Source organism: Populus trichocarpa, chromosome 1 (genome assembly GCF_000002775.5).
Source record: "Populus trichocarpa isolate Nisqually-1 chromosome 1, P.trichocarpa_v4.1, whole genome shotgun sequence".
NCBI classification, from domain to species: Eukaryota; Viridiplantae; Streptophyta; class Magnoliopsida; order Malpighiales; family Salicaceae; genus Populus; species Populus trichocarpa.
In genome coordinates this window covers 33,870,958-33,893,779 of record NC_037285.2, presented here as the reverse complement: position 1 = coordinate 33,893,779, position 22,822 = coordinate 33,870,958, and the positions used below count along the sequence as shown (strand labels likewise).

General features: G+C 31.5%; 2 protein-coding genes and 1 long non-coding RNA gene across 4 annotated transcripts; 2 read left to right on the top strand and 1 right to left on the bottom strand.

The window, feature by feature from the left end:
- Nucleotides 1-369: 369 nt before the first annotated feature.
- LOC112327519 (uncharacterized) lies at nt 370-1,211 on the bottom strand. Its single transcript, XR_002981830.2, has 2 exons — nt 927-1,211; nt 370-796 (listed from the first exon to the last, which is right to left on the bottom strand). It is a non-coding gene; the product is annotated as an uncharacterized LOC112327519 (long non-coding RNA).
- A 13,803-nt stretch (nt 1,212-15,014) lies between these two features.
- On the top strand, nt 15,015-18,116 carry LOC7456233 (mitochondrial import receptor subunit TOM20). The gene is made up of 6 exons (XM_002298591.4): nt 15,015-15,294; nt 15,489-15,567; nt 15,769-15,938; nt 16,039-16,086; nt 16,912-17,013; nt 17,776-18,116. The coding sequence occupies exons 1-6, from the start codon at nt 15,199-15,201 to the stop codon at nt 17,899-17,901; spliced, it is 621 nt and encodes a 206-aa protein (XP_002298627.2). The 5' UTR covers nt 15,015-15,198; the 3' UTR covers nt 17,902-18,116.
- Nucleotides 18,117-18,689: 573 nt separating this feature from the next.
- Nucleotides 18,690-22,516, top strand: LOC7495786 (uncharacterized). Of its 2 annotated transcripts, XM_006369783.3 has the most exons (9): nt 18,691-19,008; nt 19,138-19,253; nt 19,671-19,724; nt 19,827-19,851; nt 20,084-20,206; nt 20,665-20,831; nt 20,983-21,052; nt 21,689-21,787; nt 22,195-22,516. In XM_006369783.3, exons 1-9 carry the CDS (start codon nt 18,805-18,807, stop codon nt 22,276-22,278), a joined length of 942 nt encoding a protein of 313 aa, XP_006369845.1. In that variant the 5' UTR covers nt 18,691-18,804; the 3' UTR covers nt 22,279-22,516. The 2 variants fall into 2 exon arrangements, with proteins under 2 accessions (XP_052311567.1, XP_006369845.1); XM_052455607.1 differs by lacking the exon at nt 19,671-19,724 and having other exon boundaries at nt 18,690-19,008.
- Nucleotides 22,517-22,822: the final 306 nt, after the last annotated feature.

Below are 22,822 nucleotides of genomic sequence, written 5' to 3'. Positions count from 1 at the left end.
CTGGTGTCGAATCAACATCCCTAAATTAAATTTTCAATTCATTTGCAATGCTTCTTTCGTGAAACATTACCATTTTTTCCAACTAACATGACTCCATTGAAATGGATCTAGCCAATGAGACGTAGAATTTATATTTTGCATTTTGAAGAGATGTCGAGTTTGAAACTCTCTTTTCTAAGAGCGTGTTTGGTAGTGTGATTGCGGGTGCTTTTCAAATAACTTTTCGTGTCAAAATACATATCAATGATTTTTTTTTATTTTTTAAAAATTATTTTTGACATCAGCACATCAAAACGATCTAAAACGTACAAATCATATTAAATCCCCCTCGAAAGAATAATAGAAGGGAGGGTGCATATAGACTTTAGCTGTACAAAATTGTTCTGGAAAGCCAAAATCAAGGGCAAAGTAAGCACGAGCTGATTCTCGTGATTTAGCACTACAATCTGGTCACATTTTGGACAAACACTGGATTCTTCTTAGCTTACTTGTCTATCAAATCATTGTAGTCTAGAAGCTTAGTGGTAACAATGGAAACTGCATACGTGCTTGCTAGTTTTCTCACCTCCTCCTCTGTAAGCTTGACGATACAAAACTTAACTTTATAGTAACCTATGGAATCAGTGCTTGAGAGGACATCGCACAGGAATAATTACTATTAATTAAGTACCATAAAATAAATGCTTACAACTGCATGGGAGTGAAAGAGGGCATTCATCAACCTGCCAGTGACTTTCTGTAATATATCTTTGAGGGTAGACGTCAAATTATGGGAAGACATGAAAATAATGTACTCCTGCATAGCCATTTGCCATGAAATTTATCACCAGCGACTCATGCAAATGTTCCATTTATGTTCTTTTTTTTTTAAAAAAAAAGAAGGTAACATCAAGCAATTCTAATCTGTTTGAGCCATTAATCTATACCTTTCTTTCCTGTTCATGATTGGATGAGTCAGCTTTGGCATCTATTTTCTTTCTACACATCCTTCCTGCATAAATCATAACATGAACTACATTGCCAACATATATTAGAATAAATGAAACTGATAATCAGAGGAAAGAAGGCAACAACTTTATTACAGAAAAATTTATAGAGAATTGCAGGGACTTAAGGTGACCTTCATGAAATCGAAAATGAAAGGAGAAAAAACTATTAGCAAAGGCACAGCAGTTTGGTAGCAGCTAGCCGTCGACCTCGGGAGCCCTGAGTATATCCTTAAATCCAACAGAAGAAAATCGAAGAGGCCTAATTAGTCTCTTTAAACAAACTTCCACAAATCTATATCTGATATGGTGAAGTCGATACCGTGTTTATAGTCATTTTAAATTTCAAACAAAAGATATTATCTCTTTTTTGTAGCTCTCAGTTTTTTATATTAAATCAATTGAGAAAAATTAAATCTAAAAAATAGCACAATCGCTAAACAAAAATTCAATTATATTTGTTCTCTTTACAATGAAAGTTTAAGTACAAAAACAATTATGATTTGGACAAGAATATAGTGTAGTATTATGAATAATTATATTACATTAAACTTTATTTTTACAAAACTAAAACCTGCTTTTTTATATATATTTTATATTTTTGTTTAGAACGCGAGTATGGAAAGAAGATAATAAGCTATGTTAACTCTTTTTTTTTAATCAAAAAGCCGTGTTAGCTTGGTATTAGCTAGTCATGATTTCATTTGCAAGATTTTGTAGTTAGAGTTGGTGTATTTTTATCTATATATATATTTTTATATGCTTAGAGTTTATACACTTGAGAAATATGAGATAAAGAACAATATAATTCAATTCCATATGAAAGAACAAGGTAGTTGATACGATTAAGGAATGCATGCTCAATGTTATCAATTCCGTTTGTTTAATGGATGCAGATGGAGGGAAGGAAAAAACTGAAAGTTTGATAAAAGCTTAGAAACTCTTCAAAACTAAGTAGGGAAAATTAAAATTTACATAATATTTCTTGGTGCATAATTATGTGCTTTGTTTTGTTTTTATAGATTATTAGCTACAAATATAGTTTGTTGTGCTAGGGAAAGCACATGAGACTTATGGTGAAGATTTGATATCAAAGTATCATGGATTTAGTTTAGATGCATAAAAGTAAATTAGAGAATTTTTTTATTTAAAAAAAAAGAGTAATTAAGCTCTACTTATCATTATAAGAAAAATCCAAACGGTATTTGATTGATTTTTCATAACGTTTTCTTTCATTATATAGAAAAAAGAAAAAATCTCAACAACATTCTTCAAAAAAGAAAAAATAAAGGAAATCCAAACGGAGGATTACGTATACACATTACAAATAAAACTAAAAGAGCTCAATCATGTACTGTAGATTATGAGTGTTTTCATTATGGATTGGAGTAGTGTTTATCAGGGAGGAATTAGTTGGTTCTCACGATAAGTTGTGAGTGGTTTGCTTTTTGTGATTTTTTTATGGTGCGCGTAGCGTGCTATAAGTTGTTGGGTTGTTTGTTGTTAGTGGGTGTTTGGTGGGCTGTCATTCTCCTGATTTGTTCAGTGTGGAGGGGCTAGTAGTTAGATACAGATCTTACCTACGATATACCTGGTTGAGTAGCTGTTCTTGAGAGAGTGCTGGTCTGATGCAGTTGGATGGGATTTTGGTTGATTTTGCACGGAATGACAGTGGTTTCTTTGTTGTTTCTCTTTATTATAGGCAAGTATAAGTGTTTTGTCAGGTCACTAGGTTGTTTATATTAATTATTTCTTTTAGATTTTGCTGAATTCAAGGAATTGCGAATGGATTTTGCATCTGAAATTGATTGGGGCAGTCATGTTTTTTTCTTTCATGTACTGGTATATATAATATTTAATTAATAATTCATTCTCTCTTTTGAAGAGTCAGACAAAGTTTATATAGTTTCGCTGGCAACAATTGTTTTGTTTGTAGGGGCATTTTCCAAGGGTTTGGTTGTCTGGGTTGGGTGAGTATGTTCCGTTCTTTGTGGTTTGAGATTTTAGGGTGTTGGAATCTCTATGTTATGGTTGGGTTCTCGAACATTATTGGTGCTATTTCTGATGTTTTTCTGTTTTGCAGTTTGGTGTTAGGGTGTGCTTGGGCTCTGGTGGTTGTTGCAGTTCTTGGTTAGTCAAGGGTCTTTGTACTGACCAGGTGCATTTCCATTTTGTGTTGTGTTGCGTTGCTTGGTTTCTGTTTGGTTTATTTGATTTAAAAAAAACTTGGAGGTCGGTTTTTGTGATTGGAATGCATGATTTTTATTATGGGATTAGGCAACTATTTTGGATTTTCTAGCAACTGTGTTGGTATGCTTCTTTTTCTTTGTTGCATGCCTTATCTATCAGAGTTTCAATTGCTTTATATTTTTTTAGGGATGTTTCGATTGCCAATGTTTGTGGGCTTGGAAGTCAACTAAGTCCACATGACATGAGTCAGACATGTTTGTCAGACCCGCGTAATGTCTTAGGCTTGGCGCCAACCATGTTCAAGGTGCGTGAGCTTGGTTTCAAGGTTTATTAATCATCTTTCAAGTGGTTGATCGATTGTTTCTTATTTTGAATACAACAATCATCAACAAAATCCAAGTTGTGCACTTTCACCCGCGAAGAAAACACACATATCTGACTCCTCAAATTTGAAGATGCTATCACTCTTATTTACTATGTTGTTTTATTACTTAATCAATGCAGCTCAACATCTTAATTTCTCATTGCCTTCGATATATGTTTTACTTACTTTCCTAAACATGGCTCAAGCATAGTATATTATTATATTTAGTCCGTTATTTATTTATTTATTTATTTGATTTTTGCGTTACAAGAAAAAAAATTCTTCAGTCTTACTCAAAGTTAGTTGTTTTTTGCGCAAAATCTAACAATAAGAAAAAAATAAATGCAGAATCGTTGGCTTTCTAAACTTCGATGGGGGACATGTCCAGATGCGTTGATCATTGCTCATACCAACACAAACATTTTTATTTAGTACTTCATCATAGTCTTAAAAGATATTTGGAGTTTAATTTTATTTTGTTGGAAATGACTTTTTTTTGTGATTAGTATTGTGTTTGAAATGTAGATCCATTGCAAACATGTATATGGGTCAATGTCGTTGATGCTATTATGCATTACATTTACATTGCTTCTCTTATACAAGACAAATCGTTTTAAAGCTATCAATTGTTTGTTTGTTTTTTGAAATTTTATGTGCTACAACGTTTACAGATCTATATACTATCTTAAAAGGCATGTTTGCCAGACTCAAGTAAACGCGAGTCTGGCATGGTTGCCAGACCCAAGTAACGCGGGTCTGGCATACTTGCCAGACCCGTTACTATTATTATTTTCATATGATGGAAAGATTTTACTGCTCTTCTAGATTGTATGGATATAGAGCTTGCACTCCAATAAGCTTGACGTAAAGCCATGCCTCATAATTCATTATTAAAATTAAAATGAACAAAAAATTATTTTTGAATTGATGGGTTATTTTATTGGATTTTTTTTTTAATTTCAACCATTAGATTTATCGGGTGAGATTAGCTTGCAAATACACTCATTAATGCATAAAATAATTGTTTTAAAAAAATATTGAAGATGTTTGTGCATTGAAGCAAAGCTTTTAGGGGAGAATCTGGTTTTGCGTGTTACATGTATAAGGATAAGGCCTTCGTCATCATAGCCACAAAAACATGTTTAGTAGCTATTTATTTGTACAGCTGGATCACATTTAAAAAAAAATTATTTGTTTTTTGTTTTAAAATATTTTTGTTTTATATTTTTAGATCGTTTTAACATGATGATATCAAAAATAAAAAAATATATTATTTTGATGTATTTCCAATTGAAAAATACTTTGAAAAACAATCTCTACCATAATCTTAAACAGGCGTGGTTGCTAGACAAGTAATGTGGGTCTGACAAGCATGTCAGATCCATGTTGGTTGGGTTTGGAAAGCATACCAGACCCATGTTTCTGGGATCTGGCAACTAGGCCAGACTCACCTTTGTTGGGTCTAGTAAGCATATTAGATCCACGTTCCTTGGGTTTGGCATGTAGGCCTGACCCATGTTAGTTGGGTTTGGCAGGTCAACCATGCCTCACCCTCGTTACTTGGGTCTAACAAGTATGACAAACCCACGTTCCTTGGGCTTGGCATGTAGGCTAGACCCACGTTGGTTGGGTGTGGCAAGCTTGCGAGACCCCAACCACCATGGATCTGGCATGCTTGCTAGACCCAAGTAATGGGGGTCAGGCATGGTTGCCATATCCAAGTAAATGTGGGTCAGCAATGTTAGCCAAACCCAAGTAACGTTGGTGTGACATGGTTACCAAACCCTAGGCGTCTGGACTTGGTGCCAACCAAGTCCAAAGAGCGTGGACGTGGCAGTCAGCCAAGTTTAAAATAACATGGGCATGGTATGTTTGCCAAACCCAAGTGCCTGACTTACCAGACCTACAAGCACTTGACTTGTTTATATATATATATATATATATATATATATATATATATATATAGTTTATAGTTTTATAGTTTTTTAAAAATAATCCATTATTTGTGTATATTTTTTCAAATAAATTTTTGGTTTATGTTTTGGTAGGTATGATTCATTTATGATTTTTTTAATTTTATATAGATTAAATTATTTTTTTATAAAATTTTCATATGTGCAGCCTTGCATTTTTTTTTAATTATTGTTCAATAAATTTTATGTGTTATGTGCAACCTTGCATTGTTTTTTTTTATAATTATTGTTCAATAAATTTTATATGTGTGTCGGTTTCTATTACAAATTTTATTTATTTTTCTATTATAAATTTATTTTGATTGAGGAATTTATTAAACATGACCATGTAAATTACCTGTGTTACGATATGAGATATCTTGATCTTTATTTTTCGCTTGGTTTTCTCAATTTTATTTTTGTTTATTGTTGATGATTTTTTTTCATTACTTATATATATATATATAATCTGGTGGAGGAAACTTTTTGGTCAATGCTTGCCCAAGAAAGTTTAAAGGCTTTAGGTGCTCTTAGATTGCTTTCTCTTGAGGGGAAAATTTATATTATAAGACGAGTGTTTGAGGTATGTACTATACTTATTTTATACACTAAGTCTAGACACATATATGGACATAAAATATTTTTGTAAACACTTAACTAAGTTATTCAGGTCCTTGTAGTAACAAGTAGTTGACAAACATTTGTTACTTTTTACTTGCTAACACTGGTTGAGACTTCACTTCTTACTCAAAAGTTAGGCTTCCATACTCTTTTTATTCATCATGCTACCTTTTTTTTTTTAGTTGCTCAAACAATGTCTATGTTAGATTGATGTTCTTTTACATTTTACAATTTGATTCTTAGATGAAATTCGAGATAGTTTAATCAAGTTTTTCCATGTTACTTATTTGTTGCTTGAAAGTCAAATCATATACCTTTTAATGCTACCACCTATTGATTGCATGTTTAAAAAACATTTTTTTTCCTTTCGATTGTCTTACAATTAAAAGCAGCGCGCATTTCTAGAAATAGCCCGTGACAACGCATGGGCAACCTTATCTAGTTCATAGCCATAACCTTGAGAAAGTAAGCAATGAAACTGGACATTGGTTGGTTTTAATAAGGGATTTAACAAGTAAAATTACTTCAGTGGCATCATTAACATAGTTATTAAGTTCATGACTTAATCCAAACCCTCATATCACAAATTAGGTGTGTCAACATTGGTTGATCTAAGTTTAAAAAAAAAACAAGTTAAAATGTTTTTTTTTAAAAAAAATTAAAATCGGATCTCATTCTGGTTTTGACCTTGATTAGGTCAACACCCATCAATTTTGACATGAAATTCAGTCCGGATCAAGTTTTAGACTGGTGGGTCACAATGTTAATCCATTGGGCCAAGCCGAATTAATAATACTTAACGTAGACAACAATACAAACAAGAAGACAACAAGTTAGAAAAAAAGAATTGAAACCAAATAAGGTTGTTACACAAAAATCTAATTCATAATTTTACCATTGAATATTTATCTTCAAATACTCTGCTTCTTTAATATGTTTGCAACTCCTTGAATAAACAAAAAAAATCAACTTAAACAAACTAGAAAACCTAAAATAAAGGAAAAGTAATAAAAGTCCTAAAAAACCAGGAAAAATAAAATTATTAAGCATATTATTTAATTTGTTCAACTAAATTAAAAAAAAATAATAATAATTAAGGAAAAATATTTTTCTTAAAAACGTCATGCATCAGTCTCCTCGAGTTGAAAAATCATTGTCCTCGAGTTTAAATTACTCTTGCCTCGATCTTGTGGATGTCTAATCGAGGTTCTCCAACCCCTTTTCTTTCTTCACTTGGGTGTATATAATTTTAGACATTAACTTCAATACCTTCATCTTAAAATTTGTATAAGAAACAACAATTAACAAATTATTTGTTTTCATTAGCTTCTAGAGTAATAAGTTCAAACCTCAAACTTGTTTCATTAATATATGTTGTTTCCACATAATCCTTGAATTCATCTATCTTTGTGATAATAGTAAAATTGTAATCATAAGAATCAATATATCTTAAATCGTCGAGCATCTTTCATGTTTTATTTGTACTTAACCTTTAAATTATCTACAAGGATATCGTTAACGATATCATCACAATCATTATTGTCATTGTATATGATACCATTATCAACATAAATATCATCAAAATAAACATTATAAACCAGTAGAGAATATCATTCCACATTTATCTCAATATAAATAGGATTACCAAAATCTCTGTGATATTCATCTCGATCAAGAAGCTACCTATTATGCCCATACCTTTGAAACATGTTCTCAAAATTAGCTATAAGTTCATGATCACTCTCTCCATGTTCCTCCAGTTTTCTCTTCTTCATCTTTGTTAATTGATGAGATAATTCTAAAACTTGCTTTTGAATCATTGATCTTTGATACTAATTGACATAATCCTTAAGTTTGAAAGAAAAGACAAAAAGTAATTGGAAAACGATGAAGGAGAAAGAAAGTTGTTGGTTGGTTACATTTCAACCATAAAAAAGGTCATTATTAGTGTTAATGGGTTCCATTTGATGAGAGAATTTCCATTATGATGTTTTTTCCTTTCATTTTGTTAGATAAAATAGATCAGATTGAGAGAGAAAATTTTCTTGGTTTGATTTTATGTTTTAAAACAAATTTTAAGGTGTTTTGAGTTGATTTATTGGTTTATTGATATCATAAAGATGTTTATTAGATGTTTTTAAATGAAAATATGTTGAAACTTGCATTTTTCAGTCAAAAAAACCTAGCCTGATTTTTTATCACATGTTCGGTGGTTAGAAATTGGAAAGCAGATGGTGCATTATCTGCCTTTATTTTTTTTTCAAAAACAATATTCATCCGCCCTTTTGGCCAACAAAAAATTAAAAGACCAAATGTGCAAGCCTACCCCTGTAGGCCAACATGCGTGGCCTTGTTTTAATGGGTTAGGCACGCGGGCCTAGCCTTTGTTGTGTTTTTTTTTTCTAATCTTAATTGATTTTTTTAATATTAATCAATAAATTGTTTACACACACACACACATTTTGCATCAATGTTTTTATTTACATTTAAATTAATACAATGCCTCTTTGTATTTTTAAATTGTTTAGTTCACTTTTTAAAATAACATTAATTATTTTTAATTATTTTGTATGTATATAATATTTCAAACTGATTATTCTAATTTGTTTTTAAATATTTTGTTTTATATTTGATATAGATAAATTATATTTTCATGATGTGACTTATTCTTGGTGATAAAAAAATAACATTTAAGATAAAAAAAAAGAATACATAAATTGAAAGTAAAAATTAGGGTTAAATATTTGAATACTTATTTGTCTTTTGCTTTTATGGAAATTTAATTTTTTATTTTAGCATTTAATTAACATTAGAAACTCTTTTTTAGTTTATCAATTCATATATTTTATATTTATTTCATTAAGTGTCACTAACATCTTTATGTTTCTCAATTAAAAAAATTCATAATATAATGAAACACACCTACAACATTGACACATTCTTCTATTATATTAAAAAACTTACTTGAGGTCTTACTCACGTTGTAGTTTATAACTATTTTTGGCATTTATTAACGCACATGATTCTTAATTTATTTTATTAAACATATGCATTAGCTTTTTGATTCACAATTAAACTTTTTTATATCAAAAAGCACATTGACATTGCCTTCGTATTCATGTTTTTATGCTAAAATTTTTCTGACTTGCAGTGAAAAGCGGTTTAATTAAATAATTGGTATTTAAATAAGAAAAGCCCAATTAACCTAAGTTGGGTACATGTCCATCAATTATAAATCATAGTTGTTAGGACTTACCAAAAAAAAGGCATAGATCACTTGCAGGTCTTAAGTTAATTATCGAGTTAACTTGCAGGTCTTTAAGTTAATTATTATTATTAAAACATCATTTTATTCCTTCTTTCTTGGTATTGATCCGACCAGGCTTGAATCAGATTTGGCTAGGTCCATCAGATCATTAAAAACTCTATCATATCAACTAAGTTTCATTTGGTCAATGTCTCTTCTGATCAACTATAAACCCTGTCCAAATTAGGCAACAAATCCTTAATTTTCAGGGTCATTTCAGAAAGACTAAACTGAGTTTAACAACTATGTTATTAACAAACACTAAAAAGCATAGTGGATTTATTGTGTAAAATTACACTATGGATCCTCTTACAAAATATTGTGGGTTCACTCTTCATAGTTTTTTTTCCTGTCCAAAATTTTTTTTATCCTTACATAATCAAATTGTAGGCCAATTTAAGTTAATTTGTTAGAAAAGGAAGAGAATAAAAGACATGAGACCAAAGTGAGAGGAAACAAAAACAGAGGAAATTCATGGTTTTTTTAAACTTTGGGTGAAATGTTTATTATGAACATCATACTTTCAAAATTATAAATATTGGTTCCCTCCAATTTTTATTTTTTAAAGTTAATTTTAGTTCAAAACCTCATTTTTCTTATTTTTAAGTTCTTAGTTTGGGAGAAAAGAGAGAGAATTATTGAATTCTGGTGGTTGAGAGAGCCAATCGGTGTTGACACCAATTCTAGCTATAAAAATGGTCAGTCTTGGTGTCAATGGATTTTATTAAGTGAAGGGAGTTTCATATAGGTGTTTTTTCACTTTCAAATTACCTAAATAACTAGATCTAAGCTTAAAAAGATTTTTGTTTTTGGGTTGATTTTGGGTTATTGTGTGTTATTTTTTAGGTTTTTTAAGGCAATTGATGAGTTTATTAAGGTGTCTAGAGTGGTTTCTAGGTATTTTGTGTTAAAAATAGGTTGAAAATTGAATTGTTTTTAGATAAAAAATACACTGGGTCTGATTTTCCATCGACCATTGATCTCTAGAAATTGAACAAGCAAACGACGTGTTATTTGCTATTTCTTTATAAATCAAAGTAGTTTGCCCTTTGCTGTTAGAAAAAAATAGAGGCCTAACTTGTGGGTTAGGCCTTTTTCATATGTCTAGCTTGCAGGCCAAGTCTCTTTCATGGGTCATGGGCGTGGGTAGGCCTACGCACCTGACCTATTTATTTGTTTTTAAAATTTTAAAATTTAATGTATTTTTAACCCCTCAAAATAAATAAAAAATGCATATTTTTTAAAGATGTTTTTTTAAAACATCCTTTTGTTATCAATCTTTTAAAAAATAAGAGCTATTTTTTGTTTCAATCCCATGTGTAACCTTTATTTTCATTTTTTGAAAAAGATAAATTTAATTTTTTATATAAAAAAAGTCACATGCACCTGGTTGGAGTATAATTAAATGGGATACAAGACTTAAATCATGAGTTTGTCAAGTTAACCCCGGTTACCTCGCGTCTTTTTTTGCCATTTTTTGAATTGAATATTTTTATTTCCAGCTTCATCCTTTTACTTCTTTTTTTTGCAATTAATATAAAAAAACTCATTGAAAAAGCCTGCATATTCATTCTTTTTCCAGAAAAAAAATTTTAGCTCATGGCAAAGTGTGAGTCAAATGGCTAGATACAAAAAAACTTAAAACGGATAGAGAATTCATTGCCCACTTAAACATATATTACTATTCACCATAACCATGTAATTACCATTTTTTCTTTTAAAAAAATAAAATCAATGGCCTTTTTGTTGGGGTTAGAATGATTTTGTTAAGGGTGTACTAGTCATTATGAGATTGATCGGAGACAGTTCGATCTTTTTATCTTTCAAATGCATGATGTAATGAATATATTGATCTAAAAACAAAAATACTTTAAAACATTTCACGAGGACAATTAGATCTTTTTACATTTTACAAGCACGTTATAAAGACTATATTACCCTTACAAGCAAAAATTGTAAAACTTACATCCATGAGTTTTTTCATTTGTTTATATTGATATTTTTTGTAACAAACAAGTTGATAAAGAGGCAGTTTGGTCTTTCAATTAGTATATTTTTTAATAAAAAATTGTTACTCTATGCGAGGCATCCACCCCACCTCCAAATGTCGCTTTTTGGGGCGACATTGAAAGCATCTTGGTGTTTTCTTCCTATTAGTGCTGCATGTGTGCATAACGGCGAGGTGTTTGGGTTTTGTTGGATTTTTTTTCTTCTTTTCTCTCTTTTGTCTCTCTCTTCCCCTTGCCAAAATATAAAGGTGTCATTTAATTTGTTTTTCGTTTTTATTTTGGTCCTCGTTCTTTTAATTTCTATTTGTTTTATTTTCTTATATCTTTTTTTGATTAATTTTTTATTCAATTTCACCCCTCATTATTTAATTTCATTTTCATTTAATCTTTATATCAAACTTAGTCCTCGTTCTTTTGACTGATACTTGTTTATTTTTAATCATTTTCCTACTTGATATTTTTTCAAAGCAACATTTGATTTCAAATTATTTTATATCAAATTGATTTCACATTCTTTTAATTCTTTTAATTATTATTTTTTATTTTTTTATTGTATTTTTTTCTCAATTTTATACCTTAGCATTTTGATAATTTGGAATTTTACTTCATTAATTTTTAGGGTTTGTCTTTTATGAGGTTAGTTCCGGGCTCATTATTAAGGTAACGATTTTTGAAGATTAACACTAGTTTACTTTGTTATTTTTTAGGTTCTTTTTTAAAATTATGTTTTTAATTTCATCTTTCAATATTTGAATTATTAAGAATTGGTCTCTGTACTTTATGTATTTGAATCTATGGAGTTAGCAAACTAACCCGAGTTGACTCCTTTTTTTTATTATTGTTTTTTTAATTATTCTCTTTTTCAGTTCCGCCTTTCAATATTAAGTTGTTTGATAATTTAGCTTCATAGTTTTATTTAGTTTGCTTTCAACGAGATTATCCCGGTATTACAACCACATCACCGATATGGCATGTTAACCTAGATGGGATGAAGTCGGGTTTTTCTAGCCTTTTTTACATTGTCAATTTTTTTCCAGTTTATTTATCATCTTTGCTTCTTCTTTTTTTGTTTGTATTATTGAATTAGTCAAACTTATTAAACATAATCGAGTCAATGACCTTTTATTTTAGAAATACTTGTATCACCTTAGTATTTTTTTTTTTTACACTGAAAAAAAATTTAGATCCACCCACGGTGTAGCGTGAGCCCCTATCTAGTTATAGAAAACACCAAATGGTGTGGGTTCTTATCGTATATGTACTGTTCACTCTCTCACATTTTACTGTGAACTCACTATTCAAATTTTTTTTATTTTGGTCATGCAATTGCATTTTTTTACTAGATTAAAGGATAATTGAGTCAAATTTGTTGACTGGGGATAAAATTGGAAGAAGCAATATCAAAGTGGAAAAGGCACTATAGATGAGTGATGGTTTCAAAGTTTTAAAAAAAAAGTTCACTTTAGTCTTCATACTTCACATGTTATACCTATTTTGTACCTCAATATTCTTTCAATTCAATTTTGATACATAAGTTTATTTTTCTTATTTTTTAGTCCATGATTTAAGAAAGGAGAGAGAGAGAGAGAGAGAGAGAGATCGCTAAATTCTAGAGGTAGAGAGAGAAAAATACCATTGGCACCGATTCTAGCCACCAAAATAATTGATCTTTGTGTTAAATGATTCTATTTGATGAGATGAGTTCAACTTAAGTATTTGTTTTTACCTTGAAAGCGCTTAAAACAACAAATTTGAGCTCGAGAAGATTTTTGGCTTTAGGTTGATTTCATATTTTGAGATATTTTTCTGGCTTTTTTAAGGCCATAGATGGATTTATTAAGGTGTCTATGATGTTTTCTAAGTGTTGTGGGTCAAAAAAAAGTTGAAAAATAGTTTTTTGACCAAAAAAATATCTAGCTTTGATTTTCCAACCACCACAATGTCTGGAATCTGGGTAAAGTCAAATGATGTTTCTTCTGACTTCTTTTTCCAAAAACATTTGGAGTGAGTGACATGTCATCTACCCCAAATATATTTAGAAAAATTGGCTTGCGCAAAGGCCCTCCTAAATGGGCCAACACTAGCTTCTTTTTTTTTTTTGCTTTTTAGGTAAATTTACTTTTTCTATATGTATTTTTTTAATAGTTTTTTTTACTTTATATTTAAATTAATACCCGCCCTCTCTGATTTTTTTATTTTTTTATTTAGCATTTTTTAAATAGTGGTTGTTTTTTAAAAGTATTTTGCATGTATTTAATTTTTGAAGAGATTTTTCTAATTCATCTATATTTTTTATATATATTTTATATAATTGAAATTTATTTTTATAAATAAAATAAATATTTATTTTTGGATAGTATTTCTAATAAGTGCAACCTTGTGAGATGTTTTTTTCCTTTGATTTTATTCAATCAATTTTATGCGTGTCTATTTCTACTATTTTTTATTAAATAAAAAAATAATTTTAATAAACAGAGATAGTGAATGCAATTGGGTAAATGAATCATATTACAAGATCGAATATCTTAATTTACATCCATCTCTCGATTTTCCTGTTACATATTTAGTTATCGTTAATGATTTTTTTTATTTGTTGACACAGATGGTTCTTAGTCTATTTAATTAGATTCATGCGTAAGCTTTTGAATTTACACTTGATATTTTTTATATATATAAAAATGTCATAAAAGATAAAATGTTTAATTTTTTTTTGTTGAAAAACAAATATCTAGCCCACGATAGAGCGTAGGTCAAATAACTAGTAAATAGTAAGGCCCCGCTTGTTTTTGTAGCTGGAAAGCATTTTTGCGAAAATTTGAATTTATTTTTTGCTTCAAAATATGTTTTTTTTTAATGTTTTTAGATTATTTTGATGTGTTGATATAAAAAATAATTTTTTTAAAAAATAAAAAAATATTATTTCAATATATTTTAAATAAAATACACTTTAGAAAACAAATAAAAAACGTTTAAAAATTAAATAAACAGAGACAATGAATACAATTAGGTAAATAAATCGTGTTGCGAGATCAAATATCTTAATCTACATCCACCTTTCAACTTTTCCTAATACATATGTTGTTATTGTTAATGACTTTTTTTTTATTTGTTGATACAGACGATTCTTAGTCTATTTAATTAGATTCGTGCATAAGCTTTTAAATTTACACTTGATATTTTTTTTATATAAAAAGTCATAAAAGCTAACATGTTTAATTTTTTCTGTTGGAAAAAAAATATCCGGCCCATAACAGAGTGTCTGTCAAATAACTAATAAATACTACGATCTTGTTTGTTTTTGTAGTTAGAAAGCGTTTTTTTTTTAAAATTGAATTTATTTTTTGCTTTAAAATATATATATTTTTATATTATTTTATTGTGATAATATCAAAAATAAATTTTAAAAAATAAAAAATATTATTTTAATATATTTTTAAGTAAACTATACTTTTAAAAAAATTAAAAATAAATACCAGCCAAACAGACTCGAAATATCATATAGATAGATTAGACCACATGCCGTAGCCCCTAACGGCAAATCGTCTGATTACAAAATTCAAAATCGACATGTTATTTTATAATCCACGCCAATCAAGCGCGCGTGAGAGTCGGACCATTCTACTTTGTGGTTAGCTAATCTCCAAAGGCAAGCCCGAAGAAAAACGGAGCACGGGCCGTCAGACACAGCAAAACCTCAAAAGTTCATCTTTTCTCTGCTTTTATTTTTATTTTTCTGTCTGCAGAGATAGATAGATAGATAGAAGGAGACATGGAAATGCAAAACGACTTTGATAGGTTACTGTTCTTCGAGCACGCACGTAAAACAGCTGAAGATGCTTATGCTCAAGACCCTCTTGATGCCGATGTATTTTTTTCAATCTCTTGCTTCATTTATTGGATCTATCTATTTTTTCTTTTCTTTTGTTCTTAGTTTTCTATTATTGATCGAGAAGTGATAAAGTTTGGAACTTTGGAAGGACCCAAGTGGTTTTGATTTTGTAGAATTGTTGGGGTCTTGGGATTTTTGTAAATTTATGAGTTTTATGGTTTTCTGGACAGAATTTGTTGAAGTGGGGAGGAGCTTTATTGGAGTTGGCTCAGTTTCAGAGTGTTCCAGATTCAAAGAAGATGATGCTAGGTTAGGTTCTAATTTATCTTTTTTAGCATGAATTACCTTTAAAAGAGACCGTGCTTATAAATTCTGCTAAGAAATGATGGAATCTAAATCCCATTCATGACAAGGAATTGGTTATGGAATGAGTTGATTATTCGATTTTGTTTTTTGAATGTTATAGTTAAATGTGTCAATATGGATGGGGTGATAGAGTTGAATATGCAGATGGAATCACGAAGCTGGAGGAGTCGTTGCTGATTAACCCCAAGAAACACGAGGCTATCTGGTACCTGGGAAATGCACATACTTCATATGCATTTTTGACAGCAGATCAAGATGTGGCTAATGAGAGTTTTGAAAAGGCAGCTGTCTACTTTCAACAAGCTGTTGATGAGGTATTTTTCTTTCTCCTCTGAAATCATACTGCAAGGGCATTGCTGTATTGTATATTTGTTATTTGAATGATTATAAATGTGTGATGTTGGTTTTTGGCAGGATCCAGATAATGAACTTTATCGCAAGTCTTTGGAAGTGTCTTCTAAGGTACACCTCTTTCTTTATCACTCAATCTAATGTGATAATAGAAAAATGGGAAAAGAGAATTAGTTAGTATCAATATCTGGTCATTGGATTTTACCCTGATGTTAGATGTAATTTCTGTATAATATCATATTAGATATATTCTGGGATCTATTTACTAAGCTTTTTGCTGGGAAACAATACCTTTGAGCTGGATACCATCACTACCTGATTAGCAGTGTGGTGTCTTGATAAAAGGGATAGGTATCTGCATAGCACTTGAACTGAACTTGTAAATCTTCTCTCTCGTGCTGTTTTGAAAGTGGGTTGTGGAGTTCATTTTCCCAGGCTGTGGCATATTTATACCAAACCTCATTTTACTCACATTGTTAAAATGGTATAAAATGTTAAGAGTAAGTAGTTTGTGATGAGTTTTTGGGTTGTTTTAAAACTTGATAATTCCATTTTGTCATTTAAAGTTTGAACAAAGCATACAGTTCTGTTTTCTTTTAAGTTCTTGTATTCTGAAACTAAGTAAACCATTATGACCCATCATTATTATGCTGTGAAAAAAAACTAGAAGCCCCTAAGCAATTGCCGAGTAAGCATTCAACCATGCTGAGATGTGTGCTATATGCACCTTGATCTGCTTGAGTTCTATTAAGGTCTGCTGTTGCCAGTAAATGATGAGCCTTGATTTCATGAGAAATGTGAATTTTGACTAATGAGTTATTGGTCCATTGAGGAGTGATATCTTCTGTAGTTTTTCTTTGACTGGGTTCTATTGTTTTTTGTAATATATTTTGTATACTTTGATTGGTCTAACATTTGAATCTTTTGCATTCATAGGCTCCAGAGTTGCACTCACAGATTCACAAGCATGGTGGCTTAGATCAACTGGAAATGGGAGCTGCCCCTGCTTCTGCAGCTTCTACTTCATCAAGTGCAAAGGTGACCTTTTTCTTGTTCCTTTTTGCTGTGCTATGCCTGTTTTATCTCTCTTTCCCTCTCTTTCTAGTTTTTGTTGGATAATGAACTATTTATGCTGCTGCAATGTCTTGTTGATATGGCTACAAGCATCTAATTTGTTAAAATTTATGGAAATTTTTATCATAACCATTGTGTAAAAGTGTTTGGGAGTGTGGTATCAGTTGCTTTTCAAAGTGTTTTTTGCTCGATAATATATTAAAGTAATATATTTTTTATTTTTTAAAAATCATTTTTGACATTAGCACATCAAAATGATCTGAAAACACCAAAAAATACTAATTTGAAGCCAAGAAAAAAAATAAATTTTTTTAATTTTTTCAAAAGCGCTTTTGAAACGCAAAAACAAATAGAGGACCTTTTGAGGTACAAGTTACCCTTATTGATTTTTCTACTCTAACAAGGGTTGATATATATGTGTTAATGAGTTTTGGATTAGATTCTATTGGCAATAAACACTCTTTAAATTATGCGGTGTTGCACGTTGCATTTAGCCTATTCATATAGTTTAAGTTTTTCAAAATTACCATGAATAGCATGTTGATTTTTGCATGTAAATATGGCTATCTACGACATACACAGACATGCATGGGAATAATTTATTGTGTTTGACAGTCAGTATGTGATCCTTGAGATTTGTCACACTATTTTTTCTAGTTTGCCATTGCATCTATTTAAGTTTAAAATATATATACTGATGCACTTGCCCCGTCTCCCTTTGTTCAGAGTTCTAAGAAGAAGAAAAGCAGCGATCTCACGTATGATGTATGCGGATGGGTTATTCTTGCTGTTGGCATTGTTGCTTGGATTGGATTTGCAAAATCCCAGATGCCGTCTCCTCCTACACAATAAGCACTTCATTTCCCAGAAACATCTAGCGGAGCTCTGAGTTGATCTATGCAGACTCTTGAGGAAACATGCCATCTTTCATTCACACATTAGTTAATTTTAGCCTTAGCGAGGTTTTCCCATTGTAAACTGATAATAAGCTGCAAGAGTTGTCGTCTTTAACGAGAAAACATTGATTTTTTCATTTGCCATATGCTGAAGCTTGTCTTTGATATTGATATGCATTTGCCTGCTACATGCACGCTAAACTTCAATTTCATTCTCTAGTACCCAGTTGTAAAACCCGGGTTTGGTCGGCCGAATTGATACGAGGAACTCATGACTCAGAGCCTGCCTTGAATTAGACTTTTAGTTGAACTAGAAAAAAAAAATCTGTCTATTCGACCTAGTTAGGTTTTAACGTGATTAAAATTCTTGTAAAACAAAATTCAAACAATTATTTCAAATTTGTAGAAAAAGTTTTTTTTTCTATGTTGTGTTCATTAAATCTAATTATAAAATTTAAATTGAAAAATATGAATATAATTCAGAGCATGATAAGAATAATAACTAAACTCTTCTTGTTCTTTTTTCCTTATCTAATCCTCGTTAAATTCAAAATTAATTGAGAGATTGAGAACATGATTTATTATGTTTTATTATGAGAGAGATAAATTTAAATCTCACTTTATATTTTATGATTATAATGAGATAATCTTGCTGAAAGGTTCTTATCCATGTCGAATTTACTTATTAAAAGATTTCTACCATTGGATTCATGATATTTATTAATAGTGCCATCTAGAAGAAAATCAAGATAGTTTTGATCAATATGTTTTTTTTCAATAAATAAAAGGCTCTTTGCTGGTCTCTTTCCTTTCCCAGAAACAAACTTCCAGAGACCACCGCTTCACTAACCTCAAAAAAATGGCGGAAACGAAACTATACGGTTACAAACTGACTCCATCACTCTCATCTCTACCCTCTTTAACAACTCTACGACGACATGTCGCTCCATTTCCAAGCCTTGTTTCCTTTAACACCCCAAAACCCCCTCGCCTCCGTGTCTTATCCATGGCTATTAAAAGAAGCCCAAAACGACTCAAGTACTCTGCTCCTCGTTTTACCAAGGTCAATATCAACTTATCCCTTCCTTACGCTTTCTGGGATTTCTTGTTTTTTAATTTTACATAATGGGTTTTTGAGGTAATGCTAAATTGTTTTTACAAAAATGTTATGTTGTGAGGATGGCGATGTTAGGAGGACGGACTGCTTTATGTGGAAGCTGACGAGTTAGGATCTGACACGTGGAAGTTGGAACCTGTGATTGAGCTTTTGAAACAAGGAGCTGTTGGTGTTATTCCTACTGATACTGTGTATGTATGCCGTTTGCTTGACTGTTACATATATAAGCATCAATGGAAGTTTTGTGGTTTCTTGGTGGGCTTTTTATCTTGAATAATCTCTTCTCTGTTTTTTTTTTTTTGCTACGTGGGTGTAGTAAACTGTATGGAGTTACTTGTGTGCTTTTTTTCCCCAGACTTGTTGAACTGAATTTATTTGGATATGATTACATATTTTTATTGGTATAAATTTGAATTTTAAAAGTTATTTCCATTGAATTGGGAAGTTTGAGATGTACAATATTGGTGCATTTTTCATTACAGTAATTGTAGATTTAAAGTTGAGTGATTTAATTGTCACTGATTGTGAATTTTGTCTGTGTGAACGTTTTGCATGTGATCATTTCGTAATTTGGATCCTTCTCGATTTACTTTCTTTGTTGTTGTTAGGTATGCGATTGTTTGTGATTTGAAAAGCAACTCAGCAATTGAACGTCTTCGTAGGTAGATCATGTTGTACTTAACTTAAAAGCTTTATGCTTGAATCTTTTGTTTCTCAATCTGAACTCTTAAGGTGATATTGGTTTTGTATGTTTTGCATTGCAGAATTAAAAACATAGAACCTTCCAAGGCAAGAAACATGGCTTCTCTTCACTCACCACTATAGTCGGCTTTGATAGAAGCTCTGGATTTGGAATGACACTGGATTGGACATTAACTGATACATGTTTATTTTCTTCCTTCTGTATTCTCCTGTGTTGATCAAATTCATATCACCCAACCTCACTGATTTTATTTTCTGTTTATGTTTTAAAGTGCATCCTATTGTTCTTGCTTTCTGACTTGTCTTTTCATTTACGCAGCCCCTTAGCATCTTGTGCCACTCTCTGAGAGACATAGATACATATACAACTGGATTCCCACGTGGTGATGGTCAAGGTCATGCAGATATATTTCGAGCCGTTAAGCATTGCTTACCAGGGCCAGTAAGGATGTTATGTGATGTATTTTACTGCTAGTAGGAAGTAACCTAGGTACTCATAAGAGTCATCCTTGAGTTAATATATTAGCCTCGAATCATTACATGCAGAAAGCATAACCAGAATCATGACCAGTCATTCAGTTGCTTTTCTCACATGTTAGAATCATTGGACAACTTTCTATGTGACTATCTTGTTTTTCTTTCCTTGGTGAATGGAGACACAACAATATATTTTCAGAGGAAATTAATTCTAATCTCATGATTTTAGTTCTCCAACTTGTGTGATATCTCTGTTCCAAAGTGCTGCCTTTTTTTTATGGCTTTGCATTCTTTCTAGGAGTCTCGGCTTGGCATTGTATGCCATGCTAGTGAACTTTTCATGTGTTGGATTTTTTGGGTAATATAGTTTCCTCACTCTTCTTAAGTGGATACTTCATTGAAGATGATGCTTCTATGTGACAGTATACTTTCATCCTAACTGCAAGCAAAGAACTACCAAAACAGTGCGTGCGGTATGGGACTACAACTGCCAAATATGCTTCAAGGAAAAATGTGGGTATCCGAATGCCTGATGATGCTATTTGTCAAGCAATCCTAGAGAAGATGGATGCGCCGCTTATATCCACAAGGTTGTTTTTGTTTTGTTTTGTTCTAGCTGAAAAAAACAAGGGTGTGTTTTTGTGTGCATTTTTGTAGACGTTTTCTGTTTCATGTGGGTGCCAGTAAAGAAATGGGTTTGACTGCAGTGACTTTGGACTGAATATCTGTTCATTGTGCCAGTGTCAGGTCGCCAAAGGAAAACGAGTGGATGATTGATCCAGTTGTAATAGCTGATATATATGGAGCAGAGGTATGTTTTTTTTTGCATCAACAAGGCTTGCTCGATTTTGTACTCCAAGACTAAAGAACTATATAGGTCTGGTGTAAGCTGGATACAGTGTTAATTTCTATTGCTTAAATATTCCAGTGAGTGATGCTGTTAATAGGAATTGAAGAATTGGGTAAAACAATACTGCAAATAATGATGGTGTGGCACCAGCTTAGTATTTAACCCATCAAATCATATTTTGCTTGATGTAAATATTGGAACCAGAGATAAAAATTTAATTAAATGACTGAAATTGGTGGTCAGTTTTAACTAATGCATTCCCTTTTCTTCATATGGCCCCAGTTTTTACTTTAATAACATGTTGATGTAAATAACAAAGAACACATCCACCTAACCATCATACAGTAGAATCCAACTTCCTTTTTTTCTTAACAAAAAATCATTCAAGGTTTTGTCCATCAGAATTTTACTTGTGCATGCTGTTTTTCTTTGAGCAAATGCGAAGTTTCTTTTACATTTTGTACTTTTGCTTCTGTATCACAAGAAGATTGAGCAATGTTTAAATTTGAATTGTCATTTTTTACAATGGGGCAGGGGTCCTTATGCTTTAGGGAAATTTTCAAACTGTTCTAACTCTCTGTGATTCAATTTCTGTAGGGTCTTGATTTTGTTGTTAATGGAGGTATCAGAGTGGCTGATCCATCTACTGTAGTTGACATGACAGGAAGTTCTCCAAAAATTATACGGCAAGGAAAGGTAATCACACATGTAAATGGTGGTTTTTTTTTTCCTCTCTCCATATTTTCGAGTCAGTCTTCATGGTATATCTTATGATATTGGAAAGCTTTTGTTTATTAAAAAAATACACTACGTGGTGGGAAAATGTCATTTTTAGTGTTATTTCCTTTTCCATGACTGGTAACTGAAAAACTTCCAGATGCTAATCAAAGAAAGCATGGATTCTTTTTTGGGACTGCCTCTTCTCTTCTTTTTTTGTTCTAAAAAAAATATTTTCCCAAACTTTCTGGCCACTTTTTTTTATGCGTGCCACTGGAGAGTTTTTGATGCTCCATTTTCTGAAGTAATTATGCTCAAAATATACAAGGCATGCTATACTTGCTGCTTTTGTTGCAATATTTGATGTCATGGGTTATCATGTTCAGGGGCCTAAATTACACTGGATGGTAGCTGAAGATGACGATGAATCTGCTTTTCATGTTGAAGATCTCATACCTTCTGCTACTTAAGGCAGCCCAGTAAAAATCATATCCCAAAACTCTTCAAAGTTGGATTGTTGCTTTTGCCTTCTCTGAAGTTTCAGCTTATTGTTGGATATTTAGCACCTTCCACTGACAAATTAGCACAAAACATCTGTGCTATGTAAATTTATAGCAAGTGCAACGATACGGCATATGTACAGAAGAGAACCTTGTATCATAGCCATGCTTTTGTGCATGTCACCAATAAAGTTTTTGAACTTCTGAATTGTATGTTTGTTAGAAACATAGCCACATTTGATAAACAATTCAATTTTTGTCACTCTGAAAGTCAGTATTAAATGGACATTTATCACTCAACATTAAAGGAGGAGCGGAGCATTAATACGTGGAGGACCACATGCTTCATCTATCATAAATTTTGTTTTGATAACGCGGGATTGCCAGTTTCTGTATACTCTGCTTGTCTTCCACGGCATCAGGGCACCAGCCTAGGGTTTTGCGTCCTTTTGCATTAAGGGTAAATCCATTTTTCTCTTCATTGTGTCAAAGATATGTACCATGGAGAACGTAG